The sequence below is a fragment of the Heterodontus francisci genome, chromosome 12 (assembly GCF_036365525.1).
Source record: "Heterodontus francisci isolate sHetFra1 chromosome 12, sHetFra1.hap1, whole genome shotgun sequence".
NCBI lineage: Eukaryota > Metazoa > Chordata > Chondrichthyes > Heterodontiformes > Heterodontidae > Heterodontus > Heterodontus francisci.
This window is the reverse complement of record NC_090382.1, coordinates 79,660,756-79,683,021: the sequence shown is the minus strand read 5'-3', so window position 1 is coordinate 79,683,021 and position 22,266 is coordinate 79,660,756. Positions and strand designations below refer to the sequence as shown.

The window sequence follows — 22,266 nt, the reverse complement described above, 5'->3', positions numbered from 1 at the left end:
ATAGCCAACTCGCGCCTCACACCTTCATAGTTTCCTTTATATAGATTCAGGACCCTAGTCTCGGAATCAACTCGCTCACTCTCCATCTTAATGAAGAAGTCTATCATGTTATGGTTGCCCTTCCCCACGGGACCCTGCACAACAAGATTGTTAACTGATCCTTTCTCATTACACGATACCCAGTCTAGGATGGCCTGTTCTCTAGTTGGTTCCGCAATGTACTTGTCCAAAAAACCATCATGTACGCACTCCAGGAATTCCTCCTCTGCAGTATTATTGCTAATTTGGTTCGCCCAATCCATATTAAGATGAAAGTCACCCATAATTACAGTTGCACCTTTATTGCATGCGCCTCTAATTTCCTGTTTAATGCCATCCTCTACATCACCACTGCTGTCTTGGGGTCTATACACAACCCCCACCAACATTTTCTGCCCCTTGTTGTTTCTTAGCTCCATCCATACAGATTCCACATCAAGATTCTCTGAACTAATATGCTTCTTCACTATTGTATTGATTTCCACCTCCTTTCCCTTTTTGCCTGACGTTCCTAAATATTGAATAATCCTGGATGTTCAGTTCCCATCCTTGGTCACCCTGCAGCCATGTCTCCGTAATCACAACTATATCGTATCCATTTACATCTATTTGCGCAATTAATTCGCCTACCTTATTGCGAATACTCCACGCATTGAAACACAATGCCTTTAGGCTTGTCTTTTTAACTTTCTTAGTCATCTTAGCAATATTTCGCACTATGGTCCTATTTTTTTCTTGCCCTTCATTTCTATGCCTTCCACGTTTGCCTTTTTGTTCCCTGTCTTTCGTTTCTATCCTTGTTTCCTCCTCCTCAGTCTCCCCGCTCAGGTTCCCATCCCCCTGCCATTCTAGTTTAAATCCTCCCCAACAGCACTAACAAAAGCCCCCGCGAGGACATCTAGTCCGGTCCTGCCTGGGTGTAACCTGTCCCACTTGTACAGGTCCCACCTTCCCCAGAACCGGTCCCGATGTCCCTGGAATCTAAATCCCTTCCTCCTGCACCTTTTCTCCAGCCACGCATTCATCTGGTCTATTCTCCTGTTCCTATACTCACTAACACGTGGCACAGGAAGTAATCCTGAGATTATTACCTTTGAGGTCCTGCTTTTTAATTTAGCTCCTAACTCCTTAAATTCATCTTGCAGGACCTCATCCCTTTTTTTAACCTATGTCGTTGGTACCGACATGTACCACGACTACTGGCTGTTTACCCTCCCCCTTCAGAATGTCCTGCAGCCACTCCAAGACATCCTTGACCCTAGCACCAGGAAGGCACATACCATCCTGGGGTCTCATTTGTGGCCATAGAAACGCCTGTCTGTTCCCCTTACAATTGAATCTCCTATCACTATGGCTCTCCCAGTCTTTTTCCCTCCCTGCTGTGCAGCAGAGCCATCCGTGGTGCCACAAACTTGGCTGTTGCTGCTTTCCGCTGGGAGGCCATCCCAACAGTATCCAAAGCGGTATATCTGTTTGAGAGGGGGTGGCCACAGGGGACCCCTGCACTACCTGTCTGCACCTACTACTCCGCCTGTTGGTCACCCATCCCTTTTCTGCCTGTGCGGCCATTATCTGTGGTGTGACCACCTCGCTAAACATGCTATCCACGAAGTCCTCAGCATCACGGATGCTCCACAGTGAAACCACCTGCAGCTCCAGCTTCGTAATGCGGGTTGCCAGTAGCTGCAGATGGATACACTTCCTGCACACACATTCGTCAGGGATACTGCAAGCGTCCCTGATTTCCCACAAAGCGCAGGAGGAGCATATCACCGGTGGAGAACAAAAGTTAGGTGTGATCAAGAGAGGTAGCAATTTACTTTTGCAGGCAAAGTTTAAATATTTGGTTATTTGAATATTTCTTACATTATAACAGTGACTACACTTCAAAAGTAATCCATTGGTTGTAAAGCGCTTCGAGACATCTTGAGTTCATGAAAGGTGCTATATAACTTAAAGCCCTTCTTCCCTTTTTCTTGTGGGAGCTTTGGATTTGTATGTATGAGGGCAGTAGTAAATTGGATTTTGTCATGAATTGCTTGAGTTTTAAAAATTTAGAATATTTTTGTATTGCTAGGATCCTCTGCCAGTGTTGTGTACAATTTTGCAGAAAACAGGAAAAGGCTGTCTGAATTTTAAAATTCTGAACCAGCTCAGCTTCCTCGAGTTAAGCTAGACTTCCGTCATACAGCCCATGTTTGCAGAAAACGTTGTACCTTTGTTGTTTTCATAGGCCAAGGAGTGTAAGGGCATACATTCTCAAACAGCATATTATTCATTACTGTGTTTTACTTAAGTAAACCAGCCACTGGCCCAAAGTCTGTGCCGTACCGTGAAGTGCCTATTCAATCCATCTTCCAAGATAGGAGAATTCATGTGGTAGCACGTAACATATTTCCATAGGATGTGTATGGAATAAGGGATATTTTTATGGTCCTTGTGTCATCTTATCATTGGAATAAGAAAAACTTGCATTTATATAGCAACTTTCACAACCCCTGGATATCCCAAGGCACTTTTACAGTCAATGAAATACTTTTGAAGTGTACTCACTGCTGTGATATAGGAAACACAGCAGCCAAGTTGCACACAGTAATTACCAAAACAGTGGTGTGACGACCAGATCATCTGTTTTTTTTAGGGTTGTTGATTGAGGGATAAATATTGACCAAGACACTGGGGAAGAACTTCCCTGCTCGTCTTCAAAATAGTGCCATTGGATCTTTTATGCCCATCTGAGAGAACAGACAGGGCCTCAGTTTAACATCTCATCCAAAGGACAGTACCTCCTACAGTGCAGTGCTCCACTAGAATGTCAGCCTATATTTTTGTGCTTAAGTCTCTGAAGTGTGACTCAGATGCAAGAGTGCTTCCCATTTAATCCACGGCTGATGCTGTTGGGCAGAAAATATTGCACTGCAGATCATAGGGGATGTGAGGTCTGCTTCCAAGAATGATGCCGAAACCAAGAAAATATCTGGCGTAAAAAACCCATAAACTGTAAGATGCTTTGCCAAAAAAATCCAAAACAGCATCTTGATTTATTTTTAATGCAAGACTCAATAGGAAACAGCACAACAACAGAATATAATTGGACAAGAGCTCTTAAACATAAAATCATATATATATATATATATAAAAATCGTTCATCTATTCAGCCCTATCAATTTTTCAATTAAAATTCCTGTGTCCACATTTATAACGGAAACTGCTTATGTAAACGTTGCACACTCTAATTTAATACCCAGCAGTGGAGGTGCTGCAGCTGGTAGGAAAGTGCAATGTGACACGTTTACAGAGTTAGGCCGGAATTGCACGCCCCCAAAAAAGTGTGATGGCGTAAAATAGAGTGGGAGGCTGGGGGGCATTCCCGACCGGCTCCCACCTCCGCTGACAATTTACGCGGAGTGGCGGCTGCGAGAAACAGCCCGCCCGCCCCAGGCCAATCAAGGCCCTTAAGTGGCCAATTAACTTAATTAACCATGCTTAACCATAATTAACAATTAACCCTGCTGCCACGTGTATTTTATGTTTGGCTGGCAGGTGCCCGAGGCCTCAGAAAACTCGCCTGACAAAAGTAGGCAGCATTCTGGCAGGCTGGGGGGGGGGGGGGGGCACTCCTGATCGGAGACCCAGTGCTCGATGGAGGGCCGCCCCCGAAGCCCCAACTGCTTCAACGCACAACACACCCCCCATCCGCCCCCCCCCCAACCGACCTCCCTTGCCTTGCCGGGTCCCGCCCAATTGGCCCCGGTGAGGCCCTAAAAACTTACCTCTTTTCCAGGGATGTCCATCATCTTCCTGGGTGTAGTCCCAGCAGTGGTCACCACTCCTGGTGGCGCTGCTGGGACTAAGAGCTGCTGGCCCACTGATTGGTCGGCAGCTCCATTAGGCGGGACTTTCTGCCTCAATGAGGTGGAAGTCCCACCCAAGACCAAGTAAGGGCTTGGGGAACGTAAAATTCTGTCTGGATCCCCAGGCCCGGCGAAGGCGGGATCGCCACCGACCTTTCGGCCAGTGGATGGGCCTCCCCCCTGCCCACCGTAATATCCAGCCCTTGGTTTCATTATAAATATGGATAAAGGAATAATGGAAATACAATGACGACAAAATGTATGACTTAAATGTAGGTACTGAATTACATCTGCAAACCCTGTTCTAACTATCTCACATCCTCTAGCACTACTGAATCCATGTGTAATCCCACAACAGTTCTTGAAAGATGTTATATAATTGCAAGTTTCTTTTTCTTTATAACAATTTAATTTTCAAAACTTACAGCCATTTGGGAAGTAGAGCTGGTTGGTGCTCTGTGTTGCCTCCCTGGTGCCAGAGTCAACAATATCACTGAACAGCTGCAGAGCATTCTGAGTGGGGAGGGTGAACTACCAGCAGTCGTGGTCCACATTGGTACCAAAGACATAGGTAGAAAGAGGGAAGTGGTTCTGCAGAAAGAGCTTACTGAGCTAGGTAAGAAATTAGCAAGCAGGACCTCAAAAGTAGTAATCTCCAGATTTCTCCCAGTGCCACACACAAGTGTGTACAGGAATAGAAGAATAAGATGAATGCGTGCCTGGAAAGTTGGTGCAGGAGGGAGGGCTTTAGATTCCTGGGACATTGGGACCGGCTCTGGGGAGATAGGACCTGTACAGGCCGGACGGGTTGCATCTGAACAGAGCCGGGACTGAGTTCCTTACGAGATGCTTTGTTAGTGCTGTTGGAGAGGGTTTAAACTAGTTTGGCAGGGGGATGGGGACCTGAGGGTAGACTCAGTTGAGACAAAATCAAAAATGGAAATGGAAGGCAGAAAATTAATGGATTAGTCAGGAAGGCAGAGGAAACAAAGGCTAGAAAATTTAAAAAAAGAGTTTGGCAGTGGTCAAGGGTATCTACTTCAATGCAAGGAGTATAGCAAATAAAGTAAATGAGCTGAGGGCACTGATAGGCATGTGGCAGTATGATAAAATAGCTATTACAGTAACATGGCTTAAGGAGGGACAGGAATGGCAGCTCAACGTTCCTGGTTACAGCGTTTTCAGACGCGATACAGAAGTGGATAAAAAAGGAGGGGGGGTGGCAGTTTTGGTGAAAGAAACAATTACAGCTGTGAGGAGGGATGATCAGTTAGAGGGTTCATCAAATGAGGTCATATGGATTGAGCCAAGGAACAAAAAAGGAGCAATCACGCTGCTGGAAGTGTACTATGGACCTCCAAACAGTTAGAGGGAGATATGCAGGCAAATCTCTGAGAAGTGCAAAAACAATAGGGCAGTATGGAATTTTAACCAATACAATATCAACTGGGATAGTTTTAGTGTGAAAGGAATTGAGGGAGCAGGATTCTTGAGGTGCATTCAGGCGAACTATTTTGACCAGTATATAGCAAGTCCAAGGAGAGGGCGCAGTTTTGGACTTAGTTTTAGGAAATGAAGCAGGGCAGGTGGAAGGAAGGGCAATGGAAGAGCATTTTGGTGATAGTGATCATAATTCAGTCAGTTTTAACATAATTATGGAAAAGGACAAGGATAGAACAGGAGTTAGAGTTCACAATTCGGGCAATTCCAATTTTACCTAGCTTAGGAGTCATTTAGCGAAAGTGGAAGCTAAATCAGTGTCAGAGCAGCAGGAGGCATTCAAAGGGGAGATTCAAGGGGTTCAGAGTAAGCATGTTTCCACAAAGAAAAAGGGTAGAACAGCCAAATCTAGAGCCCCATGGATGTCAAGGAGCTTACAGGGTAAGATAAGGCAGAAAAGGAAAGCTTATGTCCGACACCGAGAACTCAACACTACAGAAAGCTGAGAGGAGTATAGAAAGTGAAGGGGTGAAATCAAAAAGGAAATTAGGAAAGCAAAGAGAGGGCATGAAAGAATATTGGCAAGCAAAATCAAGGTGAACCCAAAGATGTTTTATCAATACATTAAGAGTAAGCGGATAACTAAGGAGAGAGTAGGGCCCATAAAAGACCAAAAAGGTAACCTATGTGTAGATCGGAAGATATTGGTATGGTTCTTAATGAATACTTTGTGTCTCTCCTCACAAAAGAGAGGGATGATGCAGATATTGTAGTTAAGGAAGAGGGATGTGAAGTATTGGATGTGATAAACATAGGGAGAGAGGAAGTATTAATGGGATTAGCATCCTTGAAAGTTGATAAATCACCAGGGCCAGATGAAATGTACCCCAAGCTGTTAAAAGCAGCCAGGGAGGAAATAGCAGAAGGTCTGTCCATCATTTTCCAGTCCTCACATACAGGTGTGGTGCCAGAGGATTGGAGAACTGCTAACATTGTACCTTTGTTTAAAAAAGGAGTGAGGGATAGACCGAATAATTACAGGCTAGTCAGTCTAACCTCAGTAGTGGGCAAATTATTGGAATCAATTCTGAGAGACAGGATAAACTGTCACTTAGAAGGGCATGGATTAATCAAGGATAGTCAGCATGGATTTGTTAACGGAAGATCTTGTCTGACTAACTTGATTGAAGTTTTTGAAGAAGTAACAAGGAGGATTGATGAGGATAGTGCAGTTGATGTGGTCTACATGGATTTTAGCAAGACTTTGACAAGGTCCCACACGGCAGACTGGTTAAAATAAATGTCCATGGAAATGTAACAGCTGGATACAAAATTGGCTCAGTGGCAGGAAACAAAAGGTAATTGTTGACAGGTGTTTTTGTGACCGGAAGGCTGTTTCCTGTGGCTTTCCACAGGGCTCAGTGCTGGGTCCCCTGCTTTTTCTGGAATATATTAATGATTTGGACATAAATGTAGGGGGCATGATCAAGAAGTTTGCAGGCGACACAAAAATTGGCCATGTGGTTGTTAGCGAGGAAGATAACTATAGGCTGCAGGAAGATATTGTTGGTCTGGTCAGGGGCAGAAAAGTGGCAAATGGAATTCAACTTGGAGAAGTGTAAGGTGATGCATTTGAGAAGGTCAAACAAGGCAAAGGAATACACAATTAATGGGAGAATACTGAGAGGCGTAGAGGAAGTGAGAGATCTTGGAGTGAATGTCCACAGATTAGTTAAGATGGTTGAGAAGGCATATGGAAACTTTTCCTTCATTAGTTGAGGTATAGAATATAAGAGCAGGGAGGTTATGCTCTTTATAACTTATTATAAATCTCTATAAATTATTAGTTAGGCCACAACTTGAGTGCTGTGTGCAATTCCAGTCACCTCATTACAGAAAGGATGTAATTGCACTAGAGAGGGTACAGAGGAGATTTACCAGGATGTTGTCAGGACTGAAAAAATGCAGCTATGTGGAAAGATTGGATCGGCTGAGGTTGTTCTCCTTGGAACAGACAAGGCTGGGGGGAGGTTTGATTGAAATGTGCAAAATTGTGAGGGGCCTATTTACCTTAGCAGAGAGGTCAGTAACTAGGGGGCATAGCTTTAAAGTGATGGGTAGAAAAATTAGAGGGGAGATAAGGAAAGAATTTTTCACCCAGTGGGTGGTTGGGGTCTGAAACTCATTGCCCGAAGGGGTAGTAGAGGCAGAAATCCTCAACACATTTAAAAGGTGTCTGGATATGCACTTCAAGTGCTGTAACCCACAGGGCTACGGACCAAATGCTGGAAGGTGGGATTAGTCTGGGTGGCTCGTTTCTCAGCCAGCACAGACACAATGAGCCAAGTGGCCTCTTTCTGTACCGTAAACTTTCTATGGTCCTATGATTCATACCAATCCTTTGCAGTACAGGTTGTGATTTGGTAGATGCACGACAGATGCTACAGTGTATTTTAAATGAATTAATTCTTGCTAACTCCCCTAAATATAAAATATCTGCATTCGAGTAAAACGACCTTTCTACATAACCTACCTACTCAAGAATGAGTCCAATCATTGAAAATCCAGAATTAGTTTAAAGTGGTGCTCAGACGCATCCATCCTGCGATGATTCGTGAAGTTGTGTTTTTTTAATCACTCTTTAGTAGAGCAAACAAATTCCATTCGGTTGGTGGCTAAAACCCAGCGGGTGCAATATTTGCTCTGCTTTCAATCCGACCGGAGGTAAACACAACTCTTATTCAAGAGGCACGTGTTGATCCCACACCCATCGTCCTGCTGTGAATGGTTTTGATCTCGTCTTTCTGTTCTCAGTGTTCATAACTTGGAGCTCAGCCGCTCCCATAGCAACTCACTTGGTTACTACAAACAATGGAATTTGGAGTTCCCAAACCCGCGTTATAGAACGCGGATCCGAACAGGAAGCCAGACACACAACAGGAGTTGATTCATTTAAATTTGCCTTCCCCAGGGCTCTGCCTTTTAGCAGCAAAATAGTGCAGATGCTGGAAATCTGAAACAAAAAGTGCTGGAAATACTCAGCAGGTTCTGAAATGTCAACTCTGCATCTCTCTCCACAAATACTGCTGAGTATTTCCAGCACTTTTTGTTTTGCCTCTGCTTTTTAATACTCCACCTTTAGAGAAGGTGCAGGGGAAAAGTTTGATAAATTAGTCACCTCTTTCCGCTTTTTTGCTCCGCACTTAACCCACGCAGCCTTTCAGAATTAACACGACACAGCTGCAAACTGACTCAGATGATCAGGAGTGAAAATCACTCCCTCATTGTCTGCACGTTGTTTCTGGACATTTAAACAGGCATCTCTCAAACGTCACTCCCAGAATTTGGTCAACTCTTGAACAGGATGTATTTATTTATTAAGGGCAGGTTAAAACAAATCAGGAATAAACCGGGCGTGTAATGTCCGTGTAATTTAAACAACAATCATTATTTACTCCGATTAAAGTACAGGGGCTGGAGCCCTTCATCTTCCCGGACTCACTTCCCTCTTTAAATTGCTACTGCAAAATAATTAAACAGAGAAACAGCAATCTCCAGTGAATATATTTAACAATCTTAGCCCAACCACAGCTTATAAAAGTCAATGCAAGACTTCCTGCCTCCACTCCGCCAGGGAGAGAACCGCTTTTCACCGCCTGCCTCTCCGACGTATTCCCCCCGAGGCCACGCCCCTCCCACCCCTTCCCCGAGGCCACGCCCCTCCCACTCCTTCCCCCGAGGCCACGCCCCTCCCACTCCTTCCCCCGAGGCTACGCCCCTCCCACCCCTGCCCCCGAGGCCACGCCCACCCGTGCCTTCCCCGAGGCCACGCCCACCCGTGCCTTCCCCGAGGCCACGCCCTTCCGGCGCCTTCCCCGAGGCCACGCCCTTCCGGCGCCTTCCCCGAGGCTACGCCCACCCGTTGCCAAGTGACGTCCCGATGTTCTCAGAAACCTCGATTGCGTCAGAAGCCGGGTGACGCGACAGCTTCATCTACAATAAGGGGGTGAAGTTATGTTTACGGCCATAGTATGGATTAAGAGATATCTTGAAGAAAAGAGTTTGTTTCTTAATACAGTTAATACATTATTTCATATCAAGCTGTGTGAAAAATCCACTTCGACAGGCACAGAAAAAGTGAAATACAAATGTCTGTAGATAAATAAATCCCCCTCCGCATGTGAAAAGGGGCTAAGCTGCAATACTCTTTTCCTGTTCGATTTGTGCTGGCGTCAGTGAGTAGCTCAATTATGATTGGATAGGATAGTACCTATGCTGGTTTTGATTTGTGCATTAGTCTTGAACTGTGATTGGTCATTGTGGTAGTTTTATTGGCAAAGTGATTGGTTGGTTATGTTACTGCCGGAGTGGTGATTGGCTAATGCAGGAAGGAACGGTGCCGACCGGCCACGGAGGTTGCTGTTTACTCGGAGCGGAGAGAAGGGGGCGGGGGGTGGGAAGCGGCGTTGGGCCGAAGCCGGAACAGAGCGGGCAGATCTGGGCTTCTTTGTTGCTGTGAATCTGGAAACATTTAAATCAATAACCGCGTAGTGACTTGCTGTGGTTCGACTGTTGACGTTATGTCCACTCCGGCGAGACGGCGGCTGATGAGGGACTTTAAAAGGTGAAAATGGATCGAGGCGCGGAAGGGAGCTTGTCAAGTGTCCGGGCGTCTCCGGGGCCTCGGCTCGGGGTGTGTGTGCGCGCGCCCGGTCTGTGGATGCTGGTTAATCTGGTGTACTTGTGTAAGGCCTCCAATGTCAGCCAGGCCACTCGTTTTGTTCAAGCTCAGTATGTGCCCTGCGTGTGGATGTCGGTAAAAGTTAATATGAATCAGGCCCCTGATGGTGGTGGAACAACTCGGGGTGCAGCAGACCTGTGGTGCTGGGAAAGTGTCTGTCTGCAGGCGGGCATACGTGGAGTGCCGGTAAAATACAGTACATGTGTCAGTCGCGCTGATCCTGGTGACTTTTTTTGCCTCTTAGTTTTCCTACCATAGTAAAGGAAAGTCAAACACAAAGTTAGGTTCCTGCCAGTAAGTGTGGGTTTACCATTTCCTTTGTTCCGTGCAATAGCTAATAAGATAGATGTACTTAAAATAGATTTGGTAAGTTATTTCATTTAAAATTGGAGAAATATTGTTTTAGTTTGTGATTGTATATATTATTATAGGCAAATGTGCCTAACGTTTTGCGGTACATTTCTTCCACCCACTCACCCAATTTTCTTTCCTGCTGCATGCATTGCTCTACAGATACTCTGCTGCATTGTCTAGATTGCCATCCGTCATGAGTAAGCATGGACAATGTGCTGGTGTAATTCTGTGTCTCACTTTCTAGCATAGGTCACTAACAAATAGGTTTTGTGGCTAGGGACATCCTGAGATCATTATAGGTGCTTAAATAAATTGATATTTCTTTAAAGCCAAATATACTGCCTGAACTACTGAGTAGGTTGAGATTAGCTTACTCAACACAGCTCATTGAACCAGAGACCTTACTGGTCAGGATGGCTCAGTCCCACACTGGATGATGTTTGCACTGATTAACAATCAGTGCAATTCTGGTGTGATTCTTAACTCTATCACCTCATGGTACAAGCAACATCATTGACAAATGTAAAACTGCTAATACTTCACCCGACTGCCATGTAGTTCAAAATGACCTCCAATATTAGCCACATTTGGAAATAAAACATTCAAATTGAATTGCTGAATGTTTTCACAGTTTAAGTGGACATAGCACAAGTATCTGCAACCACCAATTATGTTTCGCTTAGTATAGCGGCAGCGTTGAACATGATGTGCTATTTGTAAAAATATTAGTTTAAAAAAAACTCTGGCTGGGTATGTAGCATTTTTTAAGTGTATGTGAGACTGATTGTATATTTTCTTTATAGAGTACACTGTGTTCCTGTCAACTGATGTAACTAGAATATCAATATTTTTAAATTTCTCTTCATATGATGACTAAAGTGATCCTTCTCTCCCCCAGCATCCAAACATGCACTTCCAGCAGGAGTTATAGTAGAACCATCGAGAGTGGGAACCATGGCCGATTGTATTTTTTTCCCTCTTTTCTTTTCTAATGGGCACTGCAGCCTGACTGTCACTTAAGCTTAGTACAGACTGGGGGACTGAACTTGGGACCTACTAGTCTTTATGGCTCGGAAGTAGTGTCTTGTCTTGAGCCATCAGAGGAGTCTGTATATTGATTTGTTAACCAGGGCAGTTATTTGTAGACTTATCAATTATTTTTATTGAACTATTCAAAATTTTGTAATCCAGACCATGCTAAAGCTCTGTAGGATGACAAGATTGGGGTTCATGCCCAAACAATTGCTTTGGCCTCCTGATCTGGTGCCATAGGGAGGTAACAAACAGAGAGGGGGAAATTTGAGGAAGCAGTCACTGAACATGGGCAGACCTTTAGACTGTGTCCACCCGCCACACGTCCCCCCACCCCCAGGCTGCAGTCTGCAATTTCTGCATCTTCCAAGAAGAGAAGAAATAGTTTGAAGCAAGTAGGGGAGAAAGTAACTTTACATTAGGTCAAGTAATTTCGCACTGTGCTGGGGGTGAGGCTATGTTATATTGTTGGGGCAGAGTTGATTTGACTTATACTTTGAAGCTGGCTGTGACACATCGAACGTGGAAGTATTTGATGTAAATGCAGAGTCTTGTTATGCAATTAACACATGCAGTTCCTGACATGGGAGCAGTGTAGAGGAAGATTTAACAATCAAATATAACTAACAAAACAAACACACAAAAACAAAACTGGATGATATTTTATGTACTTTTTGTATACTGCTTCCACTCTTAACAAGTATACTATGAAACTGGGTGAAAGCAATTAAAACTGTAACATTTAAAGATAACACAAATTAAACACAATATTGAGCAGTCAATGACTTGTTTGACATTTTTAAAAAGAGGGCACTAGATCTTAAGTCTGTTTAATCCCATGAGTGGTTAAGCTCTGCCTTTATTTATACTGTCCATTTTCTAAAAATAACTTGTTTTAGAATCTATTTTAGGACTGTTATGAACATGGAGGATGTTCCAGTAATTCCTGGAGTGATGTGGGTTGGTTTTCATTTCTCTCCAGGTCTGTGAGCACTGTATTGAAAGCCACCCTAATCAATAATTTAACTGAAATGGAGAAGGTTTATAGTTATGTGACAAGTTAAATTTTTCACCTCTGATAGCTCAATATTGTAAAATAGCTCTGTGACTGACAAAATATGGTTAGGAGCTACAAGCAGCATTGGTTGGCAGTTGTGCTGTACCACAGGAGTTGGCAGGGTATGGCAAGTCTAAAATCTTAGGAGATCTGCTGTTAGAGAGTGACAATAATGAATTACACCCACACAAGTGGTTGCCTTCAGCATAACTCGTTGGTGCCTGGGAGCAAGTTTTGCTCTGCCTTGCCTATTTTGGTACAGAGAAGTCATATTGCATGGCTTGCATCCAAAAACTTCTTGGACAAAACAACATTTATGATCAGAAAATCACTTCTGGATGGGTGACTTTGAATATCATACTTCAAGTGGATGTGACTAATCAACAAGTTGTATGCATACCTCTCTGGAAATCTGTGTGCAGTGGTTCATACAGTGCAACAAGACCCACAGAGTGGAGTAATTATCTTTTTAGTATTCTGTTTAAACCTTATTATGATAAGTTATCATTAATGAATCAGAAGTAGTAAGTTTGTGTTTTAAAATGTACTGTGTCTGACTAGGCTGCAAGAGGATCCTCCGGCTGGTGTTAGTGGTGCACCTTCTGATAACAATATAATGTCCTGGAATGCAGTTATATTTGGGTGAGTAATTGGAGGTAGAGTGAATGGGGTTTTATATGTTGTCTTGCTTTTAATGTTAACTAAGAGAAAGGGCTAAACCAAAGCATCCAGCATTTTTCTGGAAAAGACTGAACAGGGCTCAAGCAATCACTTACTTGATTCATAACTGCTACCATTGGAAGAGAGGGAGAATGTTTCATTAAATCCTTTATGGTAAGCGTCGGTCTCTGTTCAATTCACCCACTGACTTCACCTATTATAGCGTGTTCCCTAAGTAAGCACTTCGAATTGGAACTTGGGTGATTATTGTAGCGTGGGATGGAGGGAGCAAACAATAGCAAAAAGAAAATGATTCTTCATTTAACTAAGAACTTTACATGTATTATGCAGACCTTGTGCAAAGCAAGGCAGTACTTGAAGATTACAGTTTAAACACAAAGAATAGATAATTATACACCAAGACACTTCAAGCTTTTAAAATATATTTTGGGGAAGGGTGGTGCAGTGAGTTAATGTATAGTTGTTTCACTGCTGATACCTGGGTTCAAATATAGCTCAGACTAATGCAGTAAGAGCTTGCTGCCTGTAAGAAGTCTACATGAAATGGGTTTAAAGCACTCACAACTGACTTCTTAGTCAATGCAAGTCCACAGTACAGAGCTTCTCATAATTTGCTACCAAATTCACCAGTTCCACCCACAGGAATCTTAATGGTAGCTGGTGTGTGAAATAGAACCATCACACTGTTCTCAACTTGGAAGGCATTTGTATATCTTCTTTCTTTAAAGATAAAAAATCACACAAAAGATCAGATTTGAGGGCATCAGATTCAAAATATGTTTAGTTTTTATGCTGAGTGCTTTAAGGATTATGAAACAAGAATAGTGAATCAGATAAAGAGCACTTTTACCGACATGGTGAGCAATACATTCATGTTTTATTTCCAATTTTCTCCTCTCAAGCTGTTCACTCATGCTGGTACCTTAACCAAATGGCCGTATTTCACCTGTGAGCTCGTAAAAGGAATATTATAGCTGTTCTTGATCATGACCTTTCCCAATCTCCACACATGCACACAGTCCAGCTGAACTCTGGATAGTGGTGAGGACTACAAACCTTGGCTGTCTTTCTTGTTCCACTCTCTGTAGCCAAAGAACACAGACCTCTCAGCACCTGCTTGTCCAAGATGAACTAATTCTGGCCTGTTAGGTATGTAATCCAGGCCCAGATTTTACTCTCAGCAACGAAGGAAGTCACATGCCATTTACCTCACTGCCAGCTGTCCCACCGACCTTTTGTGGGCTTATCAGTGGAGATTTCTTCTAATTGCTTATTTTCCAGCATAGCCCCCTCTACATGGTATCTATGGTGTCTGGGGCAAGCAAAATCAAGGCTTTTCAACCAATCTGATTGAAGAATCCTCACTTTTTAAAAAAAAATCTCTTCTGAAGGAATGAGATTTAATAGTTGTAAAATTAACTTTTTAGGGACAGAGAGGTTGTTTAGTAATTATCATTTACCGCCTAGTTAAATCTCACTTACTTCTCAATGCACTAGTTCTAACTTTTTCAGCCGTTTTTAGTGTGCATCTATGGGGCAAGTTCACACCATAGCAGTCATTTAAAGGTCAAATCTATCAGCAAGGACTGTAATACTGCACCCTGCAGATAAGCAGGGCTTCTCTTATTTATTTATTTTATTTAGAGATACAGCACTGAAACAGGCCCTTTGGCCCACCGAGTCTGCCAACCAACAACCACCCATTTATACTAACCCTCCAGTAATCCCATATTCCCTATCAACTACCTACACTAGGGGCAATTTACAACAGCCAATTTACCTATCACCTGCAAGTCTTTGGCTGTGGGAGGAAACCAGAGCACCCGGCGAAAACCCACGCGGTCACAGGGAGAACTTGCAAACTCCGCACAGGCAGTACCCAGAATTGAACCCGGGTCCCTGGAACTGTGAGGCTGCGGTGCTAACCACTGCCGCTCTTGCCAGTAATGACTGGATTTCCGTGTTTATTTGTGTATGTGCGTTGTTACGACCGAGGCGGGAGGACTGCACTGTTTATTCCAGTTAAACTTCTCCATAGGTCACAACATGCATTTAAATTTTCCCACTTAATGATATGGTCAATCATATACTTTTTTTTTTCCAGAATAAAACACACTAACCAGGTTTCTTTAATGAACAGCAAAATTATCAGTTTATTACAAAACAAGTCTTAACCAGTAATGAAGCATAAACAAACAGATTGAAAATTTTAAAGTTCCTTTTTTACCTTAGCCCCTCACACACACACACATACGTATACCAGTTAACCGGAAAAATAAAAGGGATTTTTGTTCAGAGCTCTGTTACAGACAAAAAAAAACCACTTGAGCTGAATACTTGCTCATTTTTGAAGAAAACGGCAGATGAGATATGTTGTGTTCCAAAACTGGCATACAGTCGGGCCTCTGAGTACATGTAGACAGGTCACTGAGATCTCTCAGAACAGTGCCTTTCAGGCGGCGCTAAGAACCAATCTAGCAGGCTTTTCTTTAAACATTCAGCAAGAATCTGGTCTCTTCCTCCATGACACTTCTTCAGCAGCAGGTGCTAACTTTATCTCATTCCAGAAGGTAAACACTGACACTACAACCAAAAGCTTGCGAGTTTGCTGCTCTCTCGGATGCGATCTGCTGCTCCTGAGCTTGTCCTGTCAAGGGGCGTGCGACTGTCATTTCTCTGCCCACATCTTTCCTAGTTACCAGGGTTTCTGTTCTATTTTTAACTTGAATCATGTGACAACCAGTAAATATTGTTGCCAAACCAGTTCTTCCAGTGTCCCCTTGATGACTTGAAAAAAAAACTGGTCCAACATTTCTTCGGTTTGACTATGAATTCCTCAACAGATATTTTTAACAAAAAGCAGAAGCACTTTCATAACTGCGTACTCCAGAAGTTGCTGTCAGAATTCCTCCATTATAACATTGAGCACTGAAAGCCTCGCCATTATTCCCGTCACAAATTCCGGGCCAATATCTCTGTTTTGTATTGCATTTCATGATTTATTTATTCACAAATTATGGGGGGAGCTGTAAAATGCTTGTTTTAAAATTTGCACGAATCCTGTGATTGTTATTTACCAATTATTAAAGTAACCAGCTATTATAAATTATTTTCCACTTTGATTTTTGTTAAGTCTAGATAATTCAGCAATTCAATTGAAACAAAATACTTTTTTTTTAAATCATTGCTTGCAGGTAAATGAACATGGTAGTTAACCATACTGACTGAGACTGTCCCATGTTCAATCCCTGGGCTGGATTGGGGTACTACAGTTGAGACTCATTGTTCCTATTGTAGTGTGCTACTCTTGACCACAGGCCTGTGATTCCTGGTGAGGAATGTGCATGTGTGTATTGGATGAGGACTGGATCAGTCTTGGCAGTGGTAGTCACTTAGTTGGGTGACCTGTCAACACTCAGTGTTCAGGCTTACACATGAAAAATAGGCATTGGGACAAAGTAATGCTGCTATATGGTTCTGTACCAGCAGATTCAACAGTTTCAGGAACGGAGGGATGCTCTACTTTTTTTTTGTTCGAACAGTTGAAGAAAAATGGTAATAATAGTTACTAAGTTGCTCCAATCATTGATGTTATAGTGTAAATTAACTTTTTTAGAATCTGAAATTGCCTAACCAGGGCAAATCTTGATAAGAATGCAACTGGAAACCCAGAACAGAAGAGGAATATTTACAAACTTGCTCCAGTAAAGTTTTAACTATAATTATTCTTGGTAGGCACAACTTGGAGCCAATTCAGAATAGTCGTGGGAGGCTGATGTGGCCTCTGTTGTCAAGGTAACCCGGATGACTCAGTTGCTCACACACAGCATGCAGCAGAGCAGTCTTAAATTGTGCAAATTAAAGTACAATATGTTAACACACTGATTTTAAAAATGTTATATAAACCTCTCATTGGCTTACTATTTTCTACTTGTTAGGATGTAGGTGGCATGTGCTGGTCCCTAATGTGTTTTTAATATTTCTAATGCTTGTTCTCTTTCACCTCCTGACTTTATCTGTTTCTAGGCCTGAAGGAACACCTTTTGAAGATGGTAAGTTAGCATTGCTGAACAAAGTAAACGCACTTTATCCTTTTTTTGTTAATTAATTTGGAAAAATAGTTGGAAAGCAAGGGGGAAAATTAATTTGCTCTATTCCATGCACCACGTCATTCCCTATCTGGTAGCTTGTGCATCTTGCAAGACACAGATCCACACTCACTATATATCATGTTGGTCTGTTTACATGTTGGGTCACTGGACTGATTTAACACCCTTTAAAAAGGTGCTTTGCTCCTGATGTTCCATAGTAAGTAGGTTGCAGGACACTAATGCCATGACACACCATAATGCACAAGTTCCCAATGGTCATACATGAAAAGGATAGTGTGCATATTGGTGCTACTCATTTTCATGAGCAGCAATATCAAGAACAAAAATATTTTTTTTAATACATATATCGAATGAGGGTGTCGCTAGCAAGGCCAGCATTTATTGCATATCCCCAATTGCCCTTGAGTGTTGGTGAGCCAACTTTTCGAATCGCAGCAGTCCTTGTGATGTCGGTACACCCACAGTGCTGTTAGGTAGGGAGTTCCAGCATTTTGACCCAAAGACGATGAAGAAACATCAATATATTTCCATGTCGTTTGTCTTTGTGGGGATCTTCCCATGGGCCTGGTGCCTTTGTTCTTCTAGGTAGTAGAGGTCGCGGGTCTAGGAGGTGCCTTGGAAATGGCACATGCGGTAACCACTGTGCATCACTGGTGGAAGGAGTGAATATTTAAGGTGGTAGGGAGGTGCCATCAAGCCTGGACAGTGTCGACCCACAGGATGTTAATGATGGGCTATTCGGCGATGATAATGTTGAATGTCAAGGGGAGGTGGTTAGACTCTCTTATTGGATTTATATTTAGGACGTTATCTGTACTTGTTGCAGTGGTAAATTGTATTTTGTACAGTGTTTTGCAGGGGAAAGTTGGACATCAAACAGAAACTTTGGGGGGTGGAGTCAAAGGCATATTTGAAAAGAGGTTTTTAGTGAGGCTTTATGAATTGGTGCCTGAATATTTGCATCATTGTGCCTAATGCATAGAAATTTACAACTGCTTTCATACTGCAAAAATGTACCTCTTATATTTTTGTAGGAAGGAGTATTTACTCCAAGATTTTTGTATTGCAAACCCCTAAAGGTTTGGCTCATATAAAGAAACCAGGGGGATTGAATGAGAGAACAATAGTTCTAATTCATAACGACTATTTCACTTAACTCAGGTCTTTTTGTAATATTAAGTGCAATAGAGAGTCATGTGTTTTTCTGTTTATAGGTACTTTCAAACTGGTTATAGAATTTACAGAGGAATATCCTAATAAGCCTCCAACTGTTAGATTTGTGTCAAAAATGTTCCATCCAAATGGTAAGTATTGTAAATTCTTGTACAATCTATATCTTTTCAATGTTTTTTTCTTAAGATGTCATTGACTCATAATGGGGTATACTACCACAACAGTTTTCTGGGGTTTCTTGCCCAATTGGCCATTCTTCCTAGGTGAACCTAGTTAGTATGAATTAGATAAGTGAGAACCTTTTCCTTCCATAAACCCATAACAACCTGCCCTGTCATGTATTCTACCCGATGCATTCCATTTCCCACCACAGATCACGCTTTAGAAAGATAAACTTCCCTGAACTTTTTCATTGACCTCCCAGGATAATTGAGCAAAACTCCAGAAAATTAATCTGGCTAGACCATAATTAAACTGTTACCATGTAGTATATTAAAAGCTAGAATAACTGAATGATGTGTATTGGAGTACTGTGGAGCTCAGTGATTGGAAATTTGCAGGTTTTATTCTCTCCCTCAAGATTCCTCTGCTTCATCCTCTCTTCCCCTCCACTGAGGAAAACAGCACTGTGGGTGTACCTACACAATAAGGACTGCAGCGGTTCAAGAAGGCAGCTCACCACCATCTTGTCGAGGGCAATTAGGGATGGGCAATAAATGCTGGCCTAGCCAGCAACACCCACGTCCCATGAATGAATAATAAGTGTTTTCCATCTATGGCGGTAGAGGATTCTACACTTCTCCAGAGTGTATGCTGTTAAAGTTCCCCAAGAGTGCAATTCCGAAGCAGTCAGTGAATTGATGAAAACTTCCACTTTGACACTGTTAGTCTCACTGTGGGGGGGAAAAAAAAAGTTGAGAAAGTCTGCATTATGTTGAATGAGGTGTAATTGGGTTTTTAATAGTGTACTATGTTCATATTTACTGCTTAAACACCATCAATGGCCCTGAAAAGCTGATTTTACATTTGTGGAATTTCAGATTTCTCTATTACGAACATACCAATTAGGAGAGGGAGTAGGCCACTCGGCTCCTCAAGCCTGCTCTGCCATTCAAAAGGATCATGCTGATCGGATTGTAACCTCAACTCCAAATTCCCACCTGCCCCCAATAACCTTTCATCCTCTTGCTTATCAATAATCTATCTACCTCTGCCTTAAAAATATTTAAAGTTTCTGCTTCCACTGCTTTTTGAAGAAGAGAATTCCAAAGACTCACAACCCTCTGAGAGAAAAAAATTCTCCTCATCTCTGCCTTAAATGGGCGACTCCTTATTTTTAAATAGTGACCGCTACTTCTAGATTCTCCCACAAGTGGAAACATCCTTTCCACGTCCACCCTGTCAAGACCCCTCAGGATCTTTTATGTTTCAATCAGGTCTTACTCTTCTAAACTCCAACGGATATAAGCCTAATCTGTCCAACCTTTCCTCATAAGACAACCCACCCATTCCAGGTATTAGTCTAGTAAACCTTCTATAAATTATCATTTTTTAAAAAATCCACATTTTAAAATATTTAAAAGTTTGTTTATAATATATTAGTTTCTGCCTTAATCCAGTCATTTATTTCACTATCTTAATTTAAATTAAAAGTGATGGGATTCGGAGCTTTTGACTTCCTAGTTTGCCGGCTGTAAGAATACTTCAGTGTGATTGACTGCTTACCCTGCTGCTGGACGCCTGGAGATCCCCTTGACTTGGTGCCAGATTTAAACTGCCATTGGGAAAGGGGAAATCCACGCCACAGAGATCGCTAGACCTTTGTGGGCAGCTTTCTTCAAGGTCAGCTGCGAGCGCTGTCACTGCACCGCTGACTGCACAATCCAGGTTTCGGGTTTTGGATAAATCTTTGTTGGTGGGATCCTCTACAGAGAGAGCTGTCAACCTTCCACTGGGCACACTAAATGCAATGAACGTGGAGTTTCCTTTTCTGACCATGGTTTTGCAAGTGTCATTCAATGTTGGATATCAATTTTATAAGGAAGATAACAGCAGTGCAGTCCCTGAATATCACCTTCAATGGGTTTGAAAACATTTTTGTGGTCTGGTTCATAGAGAATTTGGAAAGATGAAGTAGTGGGAATTTTTAAAACCCTGATCACATCATGCAAATAGTAAACTTATTTTGTGCTTGACATCAGTCTTTATGCACATCATGGAATTTTACTAAAGCTGAAGGGAGTTGGAAGAGAATGCGGTGAAAGGAGTATCAATATCTGGTGTTGTGAAACACCGGCTTATATTTTTACCTATGCTTCTCCAATTTCTGCAGTTCCAATCACACCCATGTTGTTAAGAAGTACTAAGTGGAGGTCATGCCTGTTATGCTTCTGTGCATTTTCCTGGTACCTAATTTAGAAGTTATTTAGGCACTGAATCTGGCCCAGGCTGGCAACAGCACCATCTCATCATACTCACTACCACGGCTGTCTATCCATTTCCACTGTCCCATTTCTGACAAAGGGTTTACGCCCAAGTTAACTTTTTGAAAATGCTGATAGTCCTGCTGTTCTATTTCCATAATTTTCCATTCAGGCCTACCTGTATTCAGTCCTGCATCTCAGCTTTGGCCTATGTGTGGTATTTTTCCACCCAGGATCCACTCTATCACCTTCCAATGGATTATCTTCAGCAGTGTGCCACACATGCCCTGCTAATTGCCACCTTCTCACAAACTCTTTTACTACAAACCCAGGTTCTTAATGCTTCAGTGTTTATCACTGGACAAATCAAATTGGCAAAGGTAGTCTGGAAGATGAGTTTGTAGAATGCTTTCACGACAGTTTCCTAGAACAATATGTTGTGGAACCAACTAGTGATAAAGCTGTTTTAGATCTAGTATTGTGTAATGAGGCAGGGCTAATTAGTAATCTCATAGTAAAAGATCTTCTGGAAAAAAGTGATGATCAAACAATTTAATTCTATGCTAAGTTTGAGAGTGACATACTCGAGCCCAAAACAAAATTATTAAACTTAAAGGCAATTATATAGGTATGAGGGGAGAACTGGCTAAGGTTGATTGGGTAAATAGTTAAAAGATATGGTAGGTAAACAGCAGGAAACATTTAATGAAATGATTCAAAAACTTCAACAAAAAATACATACCATTTAAAAAAAAAACTCGGTGAGAAAGATCAATCTATGGCTTACTAGGGAAGTTAAGAGTATGTTAACATTATGTGGTGTGATGTTGGTGGTTCCATTGTTCAACTCCCCACCTGACCACAGCAAGTATATTTGTATTAGAGTTTAGCCTCTTGGTGTCTTATTTTCCAAATAAACAGACAGCGACAGGTTTTCCTGTTTTTTTTTTTAAAAAAGTGTCAATTGTTTATTGATCAATACGCCTTATCCTGAAATTGTCGCAACCGCATCCACTCACTCATTCGCTCTAACACACACTTGCAGATGGGAAGAGACAGAGAAGGGAAAAAAGAAGGTGGCTTTTAGTAGGGGGGGAGGTTACAATAAACCTGTTGAATTCTCTTCGAAATCAAGTTCTCGCTGGGTGCAAGCCTGAGATGATTGTAGATCTCTCTCTTGATTGAAGGTTCCGTTGAAGATTTAGCTTTCACTGCTATGTAATATAAATGTAGGATTCTGCAGCAGGGCTGGCATACTTTCTGGCTTGGCCAGAATACAAGCTGTTAGGATGTATCTCTCCATCTCTCTCTCTTTAAGGTAATGATGTTATCGCTCTCATAGAAACATAGAAAATAGGAG

The 22,266-nt window shown here is 42.3% G+C and overlaps 2 protein-coding genes across 7 annotated transcripts in view; one reads left to right on the top strand and one right to left on the bottom strand.

Moving 5' to 3' along the window:
- The window catches only part of LOC137375953 (cyclin-dependent kinase-like 2), a 197,917-nt gene extending 189,762 nt beyond the window's left edge, over window positions 1–8,155 (bottom strand). For all 5 annotated transcript variants that reach the window (XR_010976103.1, XM_068043723.1, XM_068043724.1 and 2 more), the window contains exon 1: window positions 7,867–8,155. The gene's annotated coding sequence lies outside the window, so the exon portion shown is untranslated. The remainder of the gene's footprint in view (window positions 1–7,866) is intronic.
- Window positions 8,156–9,764: 1,609 nt separating this feature from the next.
- The window catches only part of LOC137375952 (ubiquitin-conjugating enzyme E2 A-like), a 28,885-nt gene continuing 16,383 nt past the window's right edge, over window positions 9,765–22,266 (top strand). The window contains exons 1-4 of one of the 2 annotated variants that reach the window (XM_068043721.1): window positions 9,765–9,957; window positions 13,079–13,159; window positions 17,225–17,250; window positions 18,525–18,614. In XM_068043721.1, the coding sequence (XP_067899822.1) occupies window positions 9,914–9,957; window positions 13,079–13,159; window positions 17,225–17,250; window positions 18,525–18,614 (241 nt within the window). In that variant the 5' untranslated portion in view covers window positions 9,765–9,913. The remainder of the gene's footprint in view (window positions 9,958–13,078; window positions 13,160–17,224; window positions 17,251–18,524; window positions 18,615–22,266) is intronic. The other variant, XM_068043720.1, reaches the window with a different exon arrangement.